Source organism: Rhinoraja longicauda, chromosome 1 (assembly GCF_053455715.1).
Source record: "Rhinoraja longicauda isolate Sanriku21f chromosome 1, sRhiLon1.1, whole genome shotgun sequence".
Taxonomy (NCBI): domain Eukaryota; kingdom Metazoa; phylum Chordata; class Chondrichthyes; order Rajiformes; family Arhynchobatidae; genus Rhinoraja; species Rhinoraja longicauda.
In genome coordinates, this window is record NC_135953.1 from 49,912,039 (window position 1) to 49,932,051 (window position 20,013).

Genomic DNA, 20,013 nt, shown 5'->3' on the forward strand with positions numbered 1-20,013 from the left:
AGGGGGGAATGGGCGAAGGGGGGAATGGGCGAAGGGGGAATGGGCGAAGGGGGAATGGGCGAAGGGGGAATGGGCGAAGGGGGAATGGGCGAAGGGGGAAATGGGCGAAGGGGGAAATGGGCGAAGGGGGAAATGGGCGAAGGGGGAATGGGCGAAGGGGGGAATGGGCGAAGGGGGAATGGGCGAAGGGGGAAATGGGCGAAGGGGGAATGGGCGAAGGGGGGAATGGGCGAAGGGGGAATGGGCGAAGGGAAATGAAGTGAAGGGATAAGAGTGTAGGTGAGATGGGAGTTGGTGAAAGCAGTGGATAAGTGGCAGCGAGGGTGTGAGCGACGCGACCCGCCCCGCCCCGGTTAGTGGTGAGAGGACGTGCGTGGCCTGGAGCTGAGCTGGGCCTACGGAGCGGCGCCTCTCTCGGCCTGGAGCTGGGCCGAGCTGGGCCTACGGAGCGGCGCCTCTCTCGGCCTGGAGCTGGGCCTACGGAGCGGCGATGTTGCGCTGGCTGCTGTCCGGCTGGAAGCGCTACAAGTACCGGCTGGTGCCCTGGATCGCGCTGAACATGGGCAAAAACCCCGGGTAAGGAGGTCGCCGCCGCCGACAACCCTTGGGCCGGGCTTGGGCTTGGGCCGGGCCGGGACATGACGGGGGTAACGCGGCGGGCCGGCCGGCGGGCGGGCGGCGGCGGCGGCGGCGTATTGTGCCACTAAATACTCATTTCAAAATCATACCATTATTGAAATAATTAAACCATCAAATTAAATACAGAGAAGCATTAATCCGTATAACGTAGAATTGCAATAAAATGCAATATACGTACAGCAACTCCCTTAAAATATTTTTTAAAATATTAATATCAACATCTGAATTGGAGTTAAATGTTGAATATGTTAGTTTTTATTTCCCAAAATAAACTTTATTCAGAATTTAAAAAATATATACAAAACAAGAACTATTGCAAAAACTCTTCGGCCATTCTCAGCGGCTATACATACATTTCCTTGGCGTTGTTGTGTATTTGGTAGCAGGTTATCGCAGAGACTTGAAGGAATGAAATGCTGTCCCCTGCAGTTAAACAAAAGCATGGCAACATATCAGCATGAGGAAGGGAGGCACTGAATGAGACCAAACAGGATACCCACTCTTGCAGCAATTTGAAAGACTGAAGCACTGCAGGACCACCCAGCGTCATCGTCATTCAGCATAGAAACAGGCCCTTCGGCCCAACTTGCCCATGCCGGCCAAGGTGCCCCATGTGCACTTGCATATCCCTCTAAACCGTTCCTTTCATGTACCTGTCCAAGTGTCTTTTAAAAACTGTTATAGTACCTGCCTCAACTACATCCTCTGCTTGTTTCATATACCTGCCAGTCTCCGTATACATGTCGGTTTGTTTCTCTTGCTGAAGAGAAAGCTGCAGATGTTGGACATCTGAAGTAAATCCTGGAAACAAGTCGGAAGATCAGGCAGCAGAGAAGCCAGGTTAACGTTTAAAGTCTGAGTCGCTCAATCAGAAATAGAAAAGAGAGAAAACAAGTTAGTTTTCTATAGGAGAAAAGATGAGATGGAGCAAATAGGCAGTCAGAAGTACAATGGACATCTTTGTATTTGTGAGATGTGTATGAATAGCACGGCAGTGTGACAAGTCCATCAGGCCAGACTATTGTCATGAAGAAAGAGAAACTGACTCATAATCTTGAGAACCTCAGACAAATTTGTTCTTACCTTCTTTACAACCCTGGCTTCTCCAATCCTTAGTGTGATCATTGCCAGTCCTATCTGCATCCTCTCTAAAGCCTGGCACTCTCTTAAATGACCTCAGAATTGAATACATTCCTTCAATTGAGACATAACCAGTGTTTTATGCTTGGCATAAGTACCATGCTTTTGTATTCTGTTCCATAGTTTATGAAACCAAGTCAAATGTGCCTTATTGTTATGTGCTCTGATTCTTACTTGCAGTACTGCAACAGATATGTAAACATAGTACTCTGTATGCATTATAATAAACACCCAAAAAGTCGTTTATTATATATATTAAACAAACAAACAATAATAGATCAAAGACAAAAATTACGCCCCCACGTTTATGTAGTTCGGAGCTTATTTAAAGGTTGTAGTGTTTAATAGCCTGATGGTTATTGGGAAGAAGCTGCTTCTGAATGTGGACATCATAGTTTTCAGACTCCTGTACCTTCTTTCCAATGGCAGGAGTGAAATGAGAGTGTGGCAAGTGTGATGTGGATCTCTGAGGGCGGCACGATGGCGCAGCGGTAGAGTTGCTGCTTTACAGCGAATGCAGCGCCGGAGACTCAGGTTCGATCCTGACTACGGGTGCTGTACTGTAAGGAGTTTGTACGTTCTCCCCGTGACCTGCGTGGGTTTTCTCCGAGATCTTCGGTTTCCTCCCACACTCCAAAGACGTACAGGTATGTAGGTTAATTGACTGGGTAAATGTAAAAATTGTCCCTAGTGTGTGTAGGATAGTGTTAGTGTGCCGGGATTGCTGGGCGGCGCGGACTTGGTGGGCCAAAAAGGCCTGTTTCCGCGCTGTATCTGAAATATGAAAAAATAAAATATGATGAAGGCTGCCTTTTTGATAGATCTAAGGGGACTAATACATCCCTTTGATGATGGGGATGTCAGTGCCTGTGATGGATTGGGCTGTGTTCGCCACTTTTTGCAATCTTCTTTGTTCCTGAGCGTTCAAGTTGTCATACTGGGCCGTGATGCCGTACCGTACAGGTGTTTAATTGTCTTCTATCATTGTCTTGACATATTCAAACAAAATTCCATGTGGTTATGATACCTTTGAGGGGCACGAGCAAAGACTGGACTGAAATCTCTCGTGATGTGAATCATTTCAAGCCACTTTAGATTTGGGAATTTTAGCTTTTAAATTTTCTGTTGACTAAAATAAATAGAGCGAAATCACTGATCAGTAATCATATGTGCATAATATTCCAACCAGATTTAATTTCATTTGAGGAATCTTATTTCAGGAACATGTCATAAGTGTCCTATTAGAAGGAATTATGGAGGCACCGTTCCTAATTTGCAAAGAGAATCTGAGTTTGTAGTCAAATTATTCCCTGGTGGAGGTTTGATTGGATAAGGCTTTGCTAGAGTACACAAGTAATGCCTTTTACTTGTTATTGCAGGACAATACGATTTGTTCCAGAAATTTCCTTGGATAAAGTTATTTCTGACTGTGCGATTGAGGCCTCGTTACTGAAGTTATTCCGTGCTTTGTTCAGGAGAGATTTGAGCAATCAAGCTGAATTTCTTAATATGCTGCCGGAAAGTATTCAATCAAAATACAAGAATATATTAACTCATTTTCATAAAGAAACAGAAGGAACTCGAATGGATTTTATCGCTGATGGGGCAATGCTTGAAACATTTGGATTCATTATAAGACGAGCAATTAGTTCACTTTCATTTGCCGGAAGAGGGGTGTTTGTTACAACAGGAAGAGTGCCAAAAGGAACAGTAGTTTGCATGTATCCTGGTACTGCAGTCATTTTTGTACAATGTTTTTTAAAGGTTATGAAATTATCATTGTAGTGTAATCTCTATTCTTTGCTATCTAAAATGGAGTGGTGTTAGACAACTTCAGATGCTAACTTTCATTATTTGTTAAGGGCATGGTACTTAACTGCTCATAAATCCATTCCTTGACTCCTACTTGCAACTACCCTCTTCCCTTGTTATTTGTGTGCAGTTCTGGTCACTCGATTACAGGAAGAATCGGGAGGCTTTGGAGAGTTTACGAGAATGTTGCCTGAGTATTACCGAGGGGTTGGACAAACTTGGATTGCTTTCTCTAGAATATCAGGTTGCGTGGAGTCCTGATAGAAGTATATAAAATTGAGAGAGTTATAGAAGGTAGACAGAGGCATTGAAGGTAGACAGTCAGAACCCTTTATCCAAGGGGGGAAATGTCAAGGCCCCGAGGGCATAGGTTTAAGGTGAGAGGGGCAAAGTTTAAAGGAGATGTATGGGGTGAGTTTTTTTACACAGAGAATGGTGGGTGCCTGGACTGTGCTGCCAGGGGGATGGTGGTGGCAGCAGATGCAATGGTGGTGTTTAAGATCTTTTGGATAGACACATGAATGTACAGCATATGGTTGGATATGGATCACATGCAGGCAGAGGAGATTAGTTTAATTTGGACATTCCGACTGATCTATTCCTATGCTACATGGTTCTTCCATGTTCCATGTAATTTAGTCTTTCCTGCCCTGTTGACATTTGCCCTCCTTTCCCCCTTTCCTTTACCTCTTCATCCCGTTCTGATCTTCAGTTTTCTTCCACAACTGTGAAGCCTAAAATATAATTTGTATTAGAAGGGGACAAAAAGTTCCTTTGGCAACTGGTTTAGAATAAATGTCTCTGGTATAAGAAGGTTGATTAGAATCTAAAAGCTAATCTATTGAAGGGGTGATGATGACGTTTAGCGGTTGATATTCGTATTTGTGCACAGTGCAGGTTTCCAACTTCAGGAAGTCTACAATGTAGGAAGAGAGAGGGAAGAAAGTTGTCAGTTGCCAGAGGTCCACACGGGTAGTTGCCTGATGTAAAATTTCCAGCAGTTATTACAGGTGACTGAGCTCCCAGGTGGATGCAGATCTAAAATAAATCTGTTGGAAGGACGTGCTCAAACTCTACTGCAGGGCAAAGCATTATGAAATCTCTGCAATATGAGAAGTTGTGATTGTTAATAGGCCTAAAAATGCAGAGAGATGTTGCACATCCAAGTTGAATGCATATTTGAGTCTGACACGTGATAAAATGACTAATCAGATATTATCGGGGTAATATAATATTTCTGCATTACTGACATCCCCTCCTGATTGGGGATCTGACTGGGTGCCTAATGGAGGCTTGCAGTAGGTGAAGGGCTCTTTCCTCTGAATTTGTTTTGAAGTAGGGCCTTTCTTTTGATACATAAGGATATTCTCTACTGTCTCCCTGTGGAATTTTCAACGCATTATGTTCTTAGCATGGTGAAATGTGGTTACAAAGCTGTGTTTGGCCCTATTGTTTGGATAGAGTTTGATATTATAAATGGTTTAGTATAATCTATTAAAGTGATATGTAGATTATTTAAGTAAATAAATGTATCACGATTCAAAAATGATTTTCCAATGCAAAGTCTGACAGGAGCCTTCCTGTATTTTGTGATTGGCTGTAGAAAGCGTGTGTGTGTGTGTGTGTTTATTTGTTTTTTTTTGTATTCAATGGAGTCCACGGGGCAAAGATTGCCCATTTTCCCCCTCTGCCATCAGTAGATGGCATGACAAAGACATGTACATATGCATGTACATATACCATTAACGCGTGCATGTGAATTATGACTCATACATTCTAGATTATGAATAATAGTGTGCGCTAATTATGCAAGTTTCGGAGTTCAATCTGACCTTACTGATAATGCACGTGTATGGCAAATCTCTGCTTTCATTTTCTCTCACTTTTTCTCGAGTGTAAACTCTTGTAAACTTAAAGACATTTATCTGGAAGTTGTATATTGTCAAGCAGCGTGTTGTGAATTTTGGACATTACAATCGGATTTCAGTTGCTATTATAAAATGACTGCTGCTGAAACGCCAGTTCATGTCTTTGTAACCTCGAAACTGGATTATTCCAGTGTTTTTCTGGCCATTTTTCTAACGTTCCATCTGCAAATATGAATTCATGCAAAACTGCTAGCTCCGTTTTTACTTAGACCAACCTAGCCACTGATAAACCACTTGCTTGTTTGTCTACATTGGCTTCCAGCTCACCAATGTTCAATTTTTAAATTGTCATCCTTGCTTTCTGACCTACATCTGGCTCTGCTACTTCCTATCACTGTAAACATCTTCAGTGTTTCTCCATTTCTCATCTCTACATTATTTCCAATTTCAATCGCTTGATGTTTTCATAAGATCATAAGTGATAGGAGTAGAGTTAGGCCATTCGATCCATCAGGTCCACTCCGCCATTCAATCATGGCTGATCTATCTCTGCCTCCCCATTCTCCTGCCTTCTCCCCATAACCTCTGACACACATACTAATCAAGAATCTATCTATCTCTGTCTTAAATATATCCACTGACTTGGCATCCATAGCCTTCTGCGGCAAAGAATTCCACAGATTCACCACCCTCTGATTAAAGAAATTCCTCCTCATCTCCTAACTAAAAGAACATCCTTTCATTCTGAAGCTATGACCTTTAGTCCTAGACTCTACCACTAGTGGAAACACTCCACATCCACTCTATCCAAGCCTTTCACTATTCTGTATGTTCCAAAGACGTACAGGTATGTAGGTTAATTGGCTGGGTAAATGTAAAAATTGTCCCTAGTGGGTGTAGGATAGTGTTAATGTACGGGGATCACTGGGCGGCACGGACTTGGAGGGCCGAAAAGGCCTGTTTCTGGCTGTAGATATATGATGATGATGATGATGATGATGAATGAGGTCCCCCCCTCATTCTTCTAAACCCTAGTGAATAAAGGTCCATTGCCGTCAAACCGTCATCATATGTTAACCTACTCATTCCTAGGATCATTCTTGTAAACCTCCTCTGGAGAGAGCTGGTATATCCTTCCTGAGATATGGTGCCCAAAATTGCTCACAATATTCCAAATACGGCCTGACCAGTGCCTTATAGCATTACATTCCTGTTTTTGTATGCAACCCCTCTCGAAATAAATCCTAGCATTGCGTTGCTTTCATGTGTCCGGACCAACAGTTCTAACTGTGCTGTTGGACTGGAGCAGATTCAGCCTGTGGTCATTATTCACCCCATTTGACCATTACATTCTTGACCATCCGCATCCCCATTGTTTCGCTCAACTTCCCTATCAATGGAAGCTTTCAAAGTGCGTTTATTTGTTTCTCGCTAGATTATTCACTTATTCCACTTTCCCCTTCCATATCAATGGCTTGATCCTCTCTTTATCAATTCTGAAATGTTCCCCCTGCTCTCGTTACTATTCTCTTTGGCAACATTATTGCCCCTTTTCCGCATTATCGAATGCCATCTTTAACTCATATTGGACCACTTTTCTTCACTTTCCTGGGTACTTGTTCCTTAAATGGAATTATACTTGTAATCAGTGTATTCATTCTTTAAATGCTATCCATTGTTTGTTTACTGTTACACATTTTAATGTAGTTTCCCAATCTATCAGAGCCATCTTGCATATCTTTGCTGTTTGCTTTATTTAGGTTTAAGATTTTGGTTTTGCATTAAATTAAATCACTTTCCATCATCTGCCATCATACCAGTTCACCACCACCTTCTGCTAAGCAGGTCTATGCATATGTATGTTGAACACATCCTCAGTTCAACTACACTGAACTAATACTCTATTTATGTGATTAAAAGGCACTGTCTATCAGCAACATGAACCGATCCTTTTCCAGTCTATATGCAACCCATTCATTTTCCGGTGTATCGATGGCATGTTAATTGATGGAAATGACAAAGGGATTTCTAAAGTTATTTACAGGTGAGTTTCATTTATCCTGCAATTTCAGATGTGATTGAACTCATCAGGTTCACTGTAAAATTTATTATTTTATAACCTACAAATGAAAGAAAAATGTGTTTTGTGTATAACTGGGTTAATAGCCAATTAGTCAGATGGGGGAGAGAAGAGTGAAGATAAACACAAAAGCTGGAGGTGGAATCTGATTTTAAAAAAAGGAAGGAAGTAGTAAACGCTTTGATATCGTCATCCTGCACTTAAATTCACTTGGACCATCTCTGACACCTCCATCCCCTTTCTTAAACTCACCATCTCGATCACAGGAGATAGACTGTCGACTGACATTTATTATAAACTTATTGACTCCCACAACTATCTAGCCTATACTTCTTCCCACCCTGCGTCCTGTAAAGACGCTCCCAATTCTGTGCCACATCTGCGCCCAAGATTAGGTGTTCCATAGCAGGACATCAGAGATGTCCTCATTCTTTAGGGAACGGGGGTTCCCCTCTTCATCATAGATGAGGCCCTCACGAGGATCTCCTCGCTTCCCCGCTGCTTCGCTCTTCATACCTCTCATAGAAACATAGAAAATAGGTGCAGGAGGAAGCCATTTGGCCGTTCGAGCCAGCACCGCCATTCATTGTGATCATGGTTGATCATCCATAATCAGTAACCTGTGCCTGCCTTCTCCCCATATCCCTTGATTCCACTAGCCCCTAGAGCTCAATCTAACTCTCTTTTAAATTCATCCAGTGAATTGGCCTCCACTGCCTTCTGCGGCAGAGAATTCCACAAATTTACAACTCTGAGTGAAAAAGTTTCTTCTCACCTCAGTATTAAATGGCCCCAAGTTCTCTCCCCCTAGTTGCAACAGGGAATGAGTCCCCCTAGTCCTTACCTTTCATCCTATCAGCCGTCACATACAACACATAATCCTCTGATATTTTGGCCTCCGCCAATGGGATCCCACCACTAGTCACATCTTCCTTTATCCACCCCTTTCGGTCTTCGGCAGAGAACATTCCCTCCACAACTCCCTGGTTAACTCGTCCCTTCCCACCTTCACTACCCTCTCCACAGGTACCTTCCCCTGTAACTGCAGGAGATGTAACACCTGTCCCTATACCTCCTCCCTTGACTTTGTCCAGGGACCCCAACAGTCCTTTCAGGTGAGGCAGAGGTTCAATTGCCAAATGTAGACTGGGCAAACGTTTGGCTGAGCACCTTCACTCTGTCCACCTGGACCTACCTGATCTCCCGGTTGCCAAACACTTTTGGGCTGCTTGGCGGTATAGCGGTAGAGCTGCTGCCTTACAGTGCCAGAGACCCGGGTTCAATCCAGATTACAGGTGCTTGTCTGTACTGAGTTTGTACGTTCTCCCCGTGACCTGCGTATGTTTTCTCCGAGACTTCGGTTTCCTCCCACGCCCCAAAGATGTACAGGCATGTAGGTTAATTGGCTTGGTATAAGATGTAAAATTGTTCCTAGTTTGTGTAGGGTAGGTTTAATGTGCGGGGATCGTTGGTCGGGGCGGACTCGGCAGGCTGAAGGGCTCGTTTCCATGCTGTATCTCTAAACTAAACTAAACTAAACATTAACTCCCCTTCCCATTCCCACACTGACCTTCTGTCCTGGACCTCCTTCATTGTCGGAATGAGGCCAAACGCAAATTAGAGGAGCAGCAACTCATATTTTGTTTGGACAGCTTCCAACCAGTGGAATGAATATTGATTTCTCTAACTTCAAGTAACCTTTGATTCCCTTCTCTCTCCGTCCCTCCCCCACCCTAGTCGTTGTACTAGTTTCACTGTTGTGCTGATGAGTTTCATTGTCTGTATCACGTTTTCACCAAGCCCACAGCTTACAATGACCTGTTTCCTTTATCATTGTTACTCTTTTGCATATCTTACATTCATTTGTTCTATATCGCTCTATATCACTGTCAAAATCTCTCGTTTCCCTTTCCACTGACCCTCAATCTGAAGAAGGGCCTCGACCCGAAACGTCACCTATTCCTTTTCTCCAGAGATGCTGCCTGACCCGTTGAGTTACTCCAGCTTTTTGTGTCTATTTGCTATTTGATATCACCATCAACCACACCTTCCAACACTTTGCTGATTGAGAGTAGACTGATAGGGCAGTAATTGGCCCATTGGATATGTCCTACTCTTTGCCAGTGGGACATACTTGGGCAATTCACCACATTATAATCAAACGGCTTCACCAGGGACAAGGCTTCAGCAGTGGTGTGATACTTTATGTCCCATTGTTCAGAGCTCCAAGCCATTTCTTGATATCACGTGGAATGAATGAAGACTGGCTTCTCTGATTATCTGAATCTCAGGAGGAAGCCAAGATGATTAAATATAGCTGTAAATGTAGCCTTGTCTTCAGCACCCCTCTGCTGAGCTTCATCAAGATTGGAGCCACGTTCTCCAATAAACCGTTTAATTATCCGCACCATTCACAACTGGACATCACAAGGTTACAGAAATTTGATCTGGCCTGTTGTTTGCAGGATAGCAAAGCTTTATACTTTACATACACTTTTACAGATTTAAAGGGGTTTTGAAATTCTGGAGGACTATGTTTTTTAATACTTCTATCTGTTGAGATGTCATACATTTGATATTATTAGGAATTTTTCAGAAAATCTTACTTGCTGGGGAAAGGAGACTATCTAGATGTTTACCGTAAATAACTAGATTTGCTTTGATAGATTTTTTTCTAGTTTCTTTCTCTGATTTTTCAGATCTTGCAGTGGACGGGATAGACTTGGTCCTTATAAAACAAGTGATGTCACTTGGCTTACAGAAACCCCGGCCAATCCATTAGCTCTGGGTCAGTACGTCAACAACTGTTCTAATGGTATGTTGCATTATTTTTAGATCTTGTTTTGTAAAACGTGTTGATATGCCGTTGTCATCATGCAATTAAAATATTTGTGCACTTCAACAAAGAGCAAATTGGCTTTATTGTAAATCACGATTCTTCTCTCAGATCCCCAACTCAGCTGGTGGTTGTACAAACATCCGCCAGGTGGTCAGTTTGGGCTGCACTTACCCAGTATGCTATGAGTAAGGTTCCAGAGTGTCATGCATTGTAATCAAGTCATGATTTAGACAAACAAAGCTATTTCCTCAGTAAAATATAAAGTGCTGGAGGAACTCAGCAGATCAGGCAGCATCTGGGGAGGGAATGGGGAGGTGACGTTTCAGCAGAGAACCTTTCTCCAGACTCATCTTCCTCAGCTTTGTTGTCTAGAAAATCTATTGCATTTCTTAAATGCTAATGAACATGCCTGTTGTTTAAAAGTATTCAAAAGCTATTTCCAATGAAATAAACAATTAAAACAATATGACAACAAATATAAATAATAACAAAATAAATGCCTTCATTTTAAAATTTCTTCCTTGCACTTGTAAAATTTACATTGTAATAAATTGCCGTGTGCATCCTGCACTTGTCTAACCTAGCACAGATTCACAAACTAATTCCAAAACGTAAGTGGTAGGGAATTCATCAAATGGAATATGACAGTCAGTTGAGAATAGATTATTCGGTTTCACATGCATTAACGTCACACAACATCACAAGAAACCAAGAGCCAGAGTAGGCTGTCAAGCCCTTCAGATAGACACAAAGAGCTGGAGTAACTCAGCGGGACAGGCAGTATCTCTGGAGAGAAGGGGATGACGTTTCGGGTCGAGACCCTTCTCTGCTCCATCAGTTAATATGATCATGACTGATCTATGATGGATTAAACTCTGCTTTAATGCCATTTCTCTATACTTCTCAATTCCTCAATCTAACAAATGTTTATCCACATCCATTCTAAATATTTCTAGTGATTTAGTTTTCACCACCTGCTGGGGCAAAGAATTCCAGAGATTTACCACCTTCTGTGAGAAATAGCTGCGTACCTCTGTTTTAAATGATCGGCCCCTTATCTTGTACTTATGCCCCTTTTTCGTGAACTCTCCCACCAGTGAAAACATCCCAACATCTACCCTGTCAAGCCTCCTTATGATCTTATATGTTTGAGTAACGTTACCCATCATTCTACCAAACCAAAGAATACAGGCCCAAACTGTTTATTCTCTCTTGGTAGCACATCCCTCTCATCCTAGAACTTAGTCTGATGAATCTCCTCTGTATTGCCTCCAAAGTTACAGGTGCTCCTCAACTTACGATGGGGTTACGTTCTGAGAAACCCATCATGCAGCATGAAATCTCTACCCATTTAGATAATAATTCTGTCTTTTGATTTCTCTTAAAGTGCATGTCCTCACAGTTCCAACATTTAAACTCCATGTGCCAGTTCTTTTCCCATTTTCCTATTGTAGTGTATCCTTATAACAACAAGACCTTCCAACTATTTTCATATCATTGAGAAATTGGGAAACATTGCATTTCTTCATCCAGGTCATCAATGTAAATAGCGAGCAATATCAGCCAAAGAGCTGAGCTCAGTGGTATTCCACTAGTTTACCTTCTAGTCTGCAAATGATTCATTTATTCCGACTTTGTTTTCTATGATCAGTCTGTTTGGATTGAAAACAGCCAGTTTTACTGCTTAATGCTGGCATTTATGCTCCTAAATGATAATATCATTTAGGAGCATAAATGCCAGCATTAAGCAGTAAAATTGACCAGTGTGTAAGATTATTGCAAATCTCAAGTGCAATCAAGAATATGCCGGGATTTGAAAGATTGCACCAACTTGGAGCTTCAAACACAATAGGAAACATTCAGAGAATTAAAAAGGATAACAAGCTGCAGATACCTTGTTTTCCTGCAAATTAATTCTTTCAATCACTGTGTTGCAGAAAAAGAAGCCAATGTATGTTATCAGGAATTTGATGTTCCCATGACATTTCCTGTAGAGTTCCGTCAGTACTTTCCTAACGTAAACTACAGACATGATGTGGAAAGGTAAGTGCTTTCGAATAACAATTTCACTTTCATCAAATAGCAGGATCAGGAGATAAATGTTAAACATTTTCAAGAGGGATTTCTACGAAGCCTGTTTATAATTTAAAAGAAGGACAAGTATAATATGTGAAGTATTTGTTATTAATTATTTGTCATTAAAATTCACATTTTGAACGATATTAGCATTTAGAAAGACAATCGAAATGTCAATGGGCAATATGGCATAAAACGTAGACACAAGTAACTGCAGATGCTGAAAATCTTGAGTAAAAAAACTGGAGGAACACAGCGGGTCAGGCAACATCTATGGAGAGAATGTTTAGATGTTTCAGGTCAGGAATCTTTAGACAGATTGGAGTAGGGTCGAGAAATCTGGAAAAGTGAGATGAGTATGGTCAAAGACTGCAGGAGGGATTGATAGGCAAATGGGTGGGAGTAAGTGATAAAGACGAAAGATGAAAAGGAGACAAAAGGGTATCTGAGAAGGAAAGAGATGGTGTGAAATGTGGAATCAAAGGGAGGGATATGAGTGGAAAGGGACAGTGGGGAGGGGAAAGAGGGGAAATAATAGGTAAATGTGGGAATCTGGAATGGGAGATTAGCATACGAAGGAAGGGAAAGGAGCAGGGAGAAATGTGCATGCCTGCAGTGGGGGCTGCAGGGAATGAGAGGGGGGAGGTTGGAGGGGATATTTCTTTAATTCTACAATTTCAACAGCGCTCACCTATATTTCACAGCTTTAATGTTGCCTTAGTTTATTTTGCCTCTCGTTCTCTCTTGAAATAACTGCATTAATCTATTAACATGGTTGCTCTGTAAATGTTGACACCCAAATCATCAGGTAGCACCCATGAAGAAAGTGAATCTGCTGAGAGTTTCCAGCAAATACTGTTTTTATTTTGGATTTACAGCATCTTCATATTTGATTTTCAGTAGGTTCTGAATTTTATTGGGTACAAGAGCATGGTTAACGATGAATACTGTTTCCAATTCTCAATTATAGATAGAACATTGGAACAATAGGAAAGCAGTAATGGATTAAATAGAAAGCTGCCAGGATTTAATGGATTATAATTATCAGGGATCATTTGAAAAATTGATCCTTTATTCATTGCAGAAAATGAAATGGTGGAGTCTGACTGAAGTACTAGGAATTAAAAAGCTATTTCACGATCTGAAGTAATATTTGCCACTTATTTGCCGTAAACGGAAACAATCTATTACTATTTATCTCGTGAAATAGCTTTTTAATTCCTAGTACTTCAGTCAGACTCCACCATTTCATTTTCTGCAATGAATAAAGGATCAATTTTTCAAATGTTTTTTTTCCTGCTACATGATGAGCAAAAATTAAATTAGGAAGCTCTGTAGCTATGATCTATATACAAATTATTTAATTCTGTAACCAGTATACATATATTATACAAAATAAAGTGCTGGAGGAACTCAGCATCTGTGAACGACAGATGACATTTTGGGTCAGAACTCTTCTTCTAGTGCCTTCACAGATATTGAGGTGTTTATTTGACAGGGGAGAGCCGGTGGATGTGGTGTACCTCGACTTTCAGAAAGCCTTCGACAAGGTCCCACATAGGAGATTGGTGGGCAAAATTAGAGCACATGGTATTGGAGGCAGGGTACTGACATGGATAGAAAGTTGGTTGACAGACAGAAAGCAAAGAGTGGGGATAAATGGGTCCCTTTCAGAATGGCAGGCAGTGACTAGTGGGGTACCGCAAGGCTCGGTGTTGGGACCGCAGCTATTTACAATATACATCAATGACTTGGATGAAGGGATTAAAAGTACCATTAGCAAATTTGCCGATGATACAAAGCTAGGTGGCAGTGTGAACTGTGAGGAAGATGCTATGAGGTTGCAGGGTGACTTGGACAGGTTGTGTGAGTGGGCGGATGCATGGCAGATGCAGTTTAATGTAGATAAGTGTGAGGTTATCCACTTTGGTGGTAAGAATAGGAAGGCAGATTATTATTTGAATGGTGTCAAGTTAGGAAAAGGGGACGTACAACGTGATCTGGGTGTCTTAGTGCATCAGTCACTGAAAGGAAGCATGCAGGTCCAGCAGGCAGTGAAGAAAGCCAATGGAATGTTGGCCTTCATAACAAGAGGAGTTGAGTATAGGAGCAAAGAGGTCCTTCTGCAGTTGTACAGGGCCCTAGTGAGACCGCACCTGGAGTACTGTGTGCAGTTTTGGTCTCCAAATTTGAGGAAGGATATTCTTGCCATTGAGGGCGTGCAGCGTAGGTTTACTAGGTTAATTCCCGGAATGGCGGGACTGTCATATGTTGAAAGACTGGAGCGACTAGGTTTGTATACACTGGAATTTAGAAGGATGAGAGGGGATCTTATCGAAACGTATAAGATTATTAAGGGGTTGGACACGTTAGAGGCAGGAAACATGTTCCCAATGTTGGGGGAGTCCAGAACCAGGGGCCACAGTTTAAGAATAAGGGGTAGGCCATTTAGAACAGAGATGAGGAAAAAAATTTGAGTCAGAGAGTTGTGAATCTGTGGAATTCACTGCCTCAGAAGGCAGTGGAGGCCAATTCTCTGAATACATTCAAGAGAGAGCTAGATAGAGCTCTTAAGGATAGCGGAGTCAGGGGGTATGGGGAGAAAGCAGGAACGGGGTACTGATTGAGAATGATCAGCCATGATCACATTGAATGACGGTGCTGGCTCGAAGGGCCGAATGGCCTACTCCTGCACCTATTGTCTATTGTCTATTGTCTATTTGGTCACTGTGCTTCTGCATGTGTTACTCAAGAGGTTTGCTCTTTTGTTTTGCAGGCTTTTGCGATGTGTGGTTCTTGTGACTCTTCGAGATATAGAGATGGGAGAAGAACTGTTCTCAAATTACTACACTATTATAAAATAAAAACCCGGGATACACTGTGTTCAGTGTTTCAACCCAGTGTGTGGGCAATTTGTTTTCACTAGCTGGACTCGTTTTATTTGATATCCTTGAGCCCTGGCAGTGAAGGAGGGCAGTCAGCTTCCAAACACCAGAGCCACTCTGAAACTGGTGAGAGTAATTTAAGGATTATCCTTTGTTTACCCTTTGCTGGAAAGCCATTGAAACAGCAGTTAATAGTAGGAGTAAACAGAACTGACCAATGATATGATTTGCATCATCATTAAATATTGTGGGTAAATCTTCATTGCAGAGAATTGGCAGATAGTTTAATCCGAGCAAGTGTGAGGTGTTGCACTATGGAAAGTTGAATACAAGGGATTGTACGTCGAGATCCTTAACATACATGTACAGAGGGATCTTGGGAGTCCAAGACCGTCCATAGCTCCTGAGAAGTAGCAACACAAATAGATAGTGGTAAAGGCATACTGTCTGTCTGTCTACTTGCCTTCATAAGTCGGGACATTAAGTATAAGAGTCACAAAGTCATGTTGCAGTTTTATGAAACTTTGGTTAGGCTGTATTTAGAGTATTGTAAGCAGTTCTGGCCACATTATGGGAAGAATGCGATTATGGGGAAGGTGTAGAAGAGGTTTACCACAATGCTGTCAGAATTAGTTTTAGCTATAGGAAGAGGTTGGACAAATGGACTGTTTTCTTTGAAACATTGGAGGTTGAGGAGGGAAGGTGATAAAAGTGAAAAAAATTATGAGAGTCATAGATGGTCGTCTGTCGGAACCTTTTTCCCCAGGGTGGATATGTCAAAAGAGTAAAGGGTATAAAGGTTTTGGTCGCATGCGCACAGTGTGGGTATCTGGAAAGCGCTGCTAGGGATGGTGGTGGGAGCAGATACTCAAGTGTATGAGGCTTTCGGTTAGGCACATGGATATGCAGGGTATGGAGGGATATAAACATATAACATATAACATATATAACAACTACAGCATGGAAACAGGCCTGTCCGGCCCTACCAGTCCACGCCGACCATTCTCCCTGACCTAGTCTCATCTACCTGCACTCAGACCATAACCCTCCAATCCCCTCCTATCCATATACCTATCCAATTTACTCTTAAATAATAAAATCGAGCCAGCCTCCACCACTTCCACCGGAAGCCCATTCCATACAGCCACAACCCTCTGAGTAAAGAAGTTCCCCCTCATGTTACCCCTAAACCTTTGTCCCTCAATTCTGAAGCTATGTCCCCTTGTTGGAATCTTCCCCACTCTCAAAGGGAAAAGCCTACCCACGTCAACTCTGTCCGTCCCTCTCAAAATTTTAAAAACCTCTATCAAGTCCATGGACCACATGCAGACAGAGATTAGCTTAACTTGACATCGGGTTCAGTAGATATTGCAGGCTGCAAGGCCAGTTGGTTTGCTGTACTGTTCTATAATGCTTTATGTTATGGAGTCAGTCTGTGTTATACAGCATAGAAACAGGTCCTTTGCCCAACTCATCCATGCTGACTATATTGTCTATCCGAGCTATTCCTGTCTGATTAAACTTTTCCATTCTTGTACCTGTCCAAATGTCTCTTAAACATTGTCATAATCACACCCTTCATGATTTTAATACCTCTAATGTCACCCCTCAACCTCCTATGCTCCAGGAAAATATCCCAGTCAATCCAGTCTCTCCCTACACCCAAAGCCCCCCTCCCCTCCCTCCCAACCAGTCCCAGTACCATCCTCAACTGCTGCATCTTTGTAGATTAATGACATGTTGTCTTAGCTGGCTCACCAGCACTCCAAATGTGGCCTCACCAATGACTTGTACAGCTGCAACAGGATGTCCCAACTCCTGTACTCAAATCCCTGACTGATGTTGGCAAGCACGCCAAATGCCTTCTTTACCACCTTGTCTTCCTGTATCACCATTTGCAGGGAACTACGTATCTATATCCCTTTGTTCGACAACATTCTCCAGGGCCTGACTATTTACGGAATAGGTCTTGCCCTGGTTTAATTTGCCAAAATTAAATCTGGAAGATTGTATGGTTAAGGCCTCTCTAATATTTTTTTCCCTAATTTGGAACCTTAGAGCAACGATTATCTAGTTCTGGGAATGTTGTCTATTTTTTATTTTTCGACAGATGTCATATTTAGCTTAACCTAGCTAATTCCTTTACTGATTTAACAGAATCATTTTTCAGCCCACAACCATTTGCACATAATGTAGACATTTTGATGTAATTAATGACCCACAGCTCTTAACAGTGAAGCTGTCACCATAGTGGAGCTGCTGAAAGATGGATCATTGCAAATTGAAGAAATTGTGGTCACTGGACAAATTATCTGATTTTCTAAATCATCCCAGGGTATTCAAATTCAGTTCATTTAAGGTATAATTAATTCAAACGAATTGTATCAAACACGCACCAGTCTCATTAAGATTCTTGAAGGGAAGGGAATCTGCTGTTCTCACCTGGTCCATCACATTATATGGGTCTTTTTATGCAGTCACTGATTTTGTTTAAACAAGGGATTGCAGATGCTGGTTTACAAAAAACAACACAAAGTGCAGGAGTAACTCAACACACTATGTTCTCCAGAGATGCTGCCTGACCCAGTCTCTCCAGCACTGTCTTCAGGTGATTTTATTTTCTTCACATGATTTTGGAGAATTGTGTAGCTTTAGCATTAGTGGTATTTTTCCAGTCTCGAGATGTCAAGTCCAGGTTTGGAATCATAGATCATTGCTGCTCAGTGACCTAAGAGGTTTGCACTTAGTCTGAGGTATCAAGCAACTACCTGAGGAACTCTGTTGTGTAGCATCTGTGGACAGACCCTTCTTCAGTCTGAGGTCTTGATCTTCAAATATCCTTTCCCCCAAGCAACCAAAGGCTGGTGGCACTTTGAAGATGACAGTGAATCAACAATGTCTTCCATTGTAAGATGGCACCTTGCTACCACTATGCCAAATGGTACTTTCCGAACAGATTCAGCAGTTCAATCTGGTGATCATTGAGCACTGGGCCAGTAACAAAATAGTTTTCCTTCATAATTTGCAACCTCATGCCCACAAGGTGCCAGGTTGAATGTGCAGCATAGGATTATACAGGCCAAGCAGCATGCTCTAATAGACCCAAGTGATCCCACAACCAGAATTAAATATCTGTTGCATCCAGGTAGAGATAATTAAGCAACAATGTCCTCTTGAAAGTGCATTCCTCTTTCAGCTCCCATGTTTGGGTACCCTGCTTCTGCTCTTGTTTAGGCACCTCAAAGATGGCACAGCCTGGTGTACAACTCAAAACATCAATTGTTCTCTTAAACAAAACTCACTGGTCAGCAAAAGATAAAATTAAATAAGCAAACTAAAGTTGCCAATGGCCATGTGCATATTTTTGACCTTGGTTTACAATTCCATCTGGAATCTCTCATTCTCTGAAACACTTTCTTGGTCCACAGTGCTCAATGATCACCAGATTGAACAGCTGAATCTGTTCAGAAAGTACCATTTGGCATAGTGGTAGCAAGGTGCCATCTCACAATGGAAGACTTTGTTGATTCACTGTCATCTTCAAAGAGCCACCAGCCTTTGGTTGCTTGAGGGAAAGGATATTTGAAGATCAAGACCTCAGACTGAAGAAGGGTCTGTCCACAAATGCTACCCAACAGTTCCTTATGGTGAGTTGCTTTATCCCATTTTCAATGCAAATTTAACTAGCATGATGGTGTGAAAAAAAATATCTCATCTCATCTACAATGCCCCCACCTAGTAGCGTCACTGGAAGCTTAAGAAAACATGTTCCCAGTATTAAACCTTTGACCCCAATCAACATTGGTTATATTAAAAGCAATCTTACTATTGGTAAATTGATTTGGCATATCCATAGTATCAGCCATCTAAATAATCAACAACAAAAAATATATACTCTGCTGAAACCAGGATGGAATTTTCCTATTTTAAAAATACCTTAATGAGGATCTGTTCTTAACTGCTGAAGACACATGGCAAGACAGTTCAAGGGATAATCATTTCAGCTATTGGCTTCTTGCCAACAGTCTGTCCCTTCCTTTGTTTTATTAGCATGTGTCAAATGTATGTTTTTAGTGTTCTTTAGCTTGTTTTATGTGGGGGTGGGGGTGTTGGGGGAAACTTTTTCTAATCTCTTAACTCGACAGAGATGCGATTTTTTTTCCCCCGTATGGTATCTCCGTCTGCACTATGGCCTAACATCGAGGAGTTGGTGGCCTTTGCTGGAGACCAATTTTGAGAGCTCCACTGCGGTCACCTGCGGACTTAACATCACGGAGCCCGCAATCCCTTTGCCAAGGATCGACCTCGGAGCTCCAAACATGGGTGCTTGCGGACTTTAACATCATGGAGCTCGCAGTCTCTGGTCAGAGACCGTCTTTGGGAACTTCGACCGCGTGAGAATAAAGAGGAAGTGGAAGATTGGACTTTTTTGCCTTCCATCCCGGTGCGGAATGTGGGGAATCCACTGTGGTGAATGTTTGTTAACTTTTATGTGGTTGTACATCTTGTTGCTTTTTTTTTCCATATGGCTGTATGGCAATTTGCATATCACTATCTTAATTGGTACATGTGACAATAAAAGACCATTGAAACCTTTAATAAATTCCTCATGTGGCCCCAATAGTAGAATCAATTCTGGGGGTCAGATTTAAAATAACAATCTCTCATCTGAGC

At 42.0% G+C, this 20,013-nt stretch overlaps 1 protein-coding gene across 3 annotated transcripts; it reads left to right on the top strand.

Moving 5' to 3' along the window:
• Positions 1-365: 365 nt before the first annotated feature.
• Positions 366-19,908, top strand: setd9 (SET domain containing 9). Of its 3 annotated transcripts, XR_013547133.1 has the most exons (7): positions 366-576; positions 3,159-3,508; positions 7,380-7,503; positions 10,239-10,354; positions 12,316-12,421; positions 15,231-15,465; positions 19,547-19,908. XR_013547133.1 is itself a non-coding variant. In XM_078397069.1 (6 exons), exons 1-6 carry the CDS (start codon positions 491-493, stop codon positions 15,316-15,318), a joined length of 870 nt encoding a protein of 289 aa, XP_078253195.1. In that variant the 5' UTR covers positions 366-490; the 3' UTR covers positions 15,319-16,505. The 3 variants fall into 3 exon arrangements, 2 of the variants coding, with proteins under 2 accessions (XP_078253195.1, XP_078253207.1); XM_078397069.1 differs by lacking the exon at positions 19,547-19,908 and having other exon boundaries at positions 15,231-16,505; XM_078397081.1 differs by lacking the exons at positions 366-576; positions 19,547-19,908 and adding an exon at positions 2,251-2,426 and having other exon boundaries at positions 15,231-16,507.
• Positions 19,909-20,013: the final 105 nt, after the last annotated feature.

What these genes read in the sequence shown, in the direction of transcription:
- setd9 (XM_078397069.1), top strand. Translation starts at nt 491, where the DNA reads ATGTTGCGCTGGCTGCTGTCCGGCTGGAAGCGCTACAAGTACCGGCTG. An exon ending in AGTAGTTTGCATGTATCCTG is followed by an intron (nt 3,509 to 7,379) that starts GTACTGCAGTCA and finishes TGTGATTAAAAG; the next exon opens with GCACTGTCTATCAGCAACAT. An exon ending in CGTCAACAACTGTTCTAATG is followed by an intron (nt 10,355 to 12,315) that starts GTATGTTGCATT and finishes ACTGTGTTGCAG; the next exon opens with AAAAAGAAGCCAATGTATGT.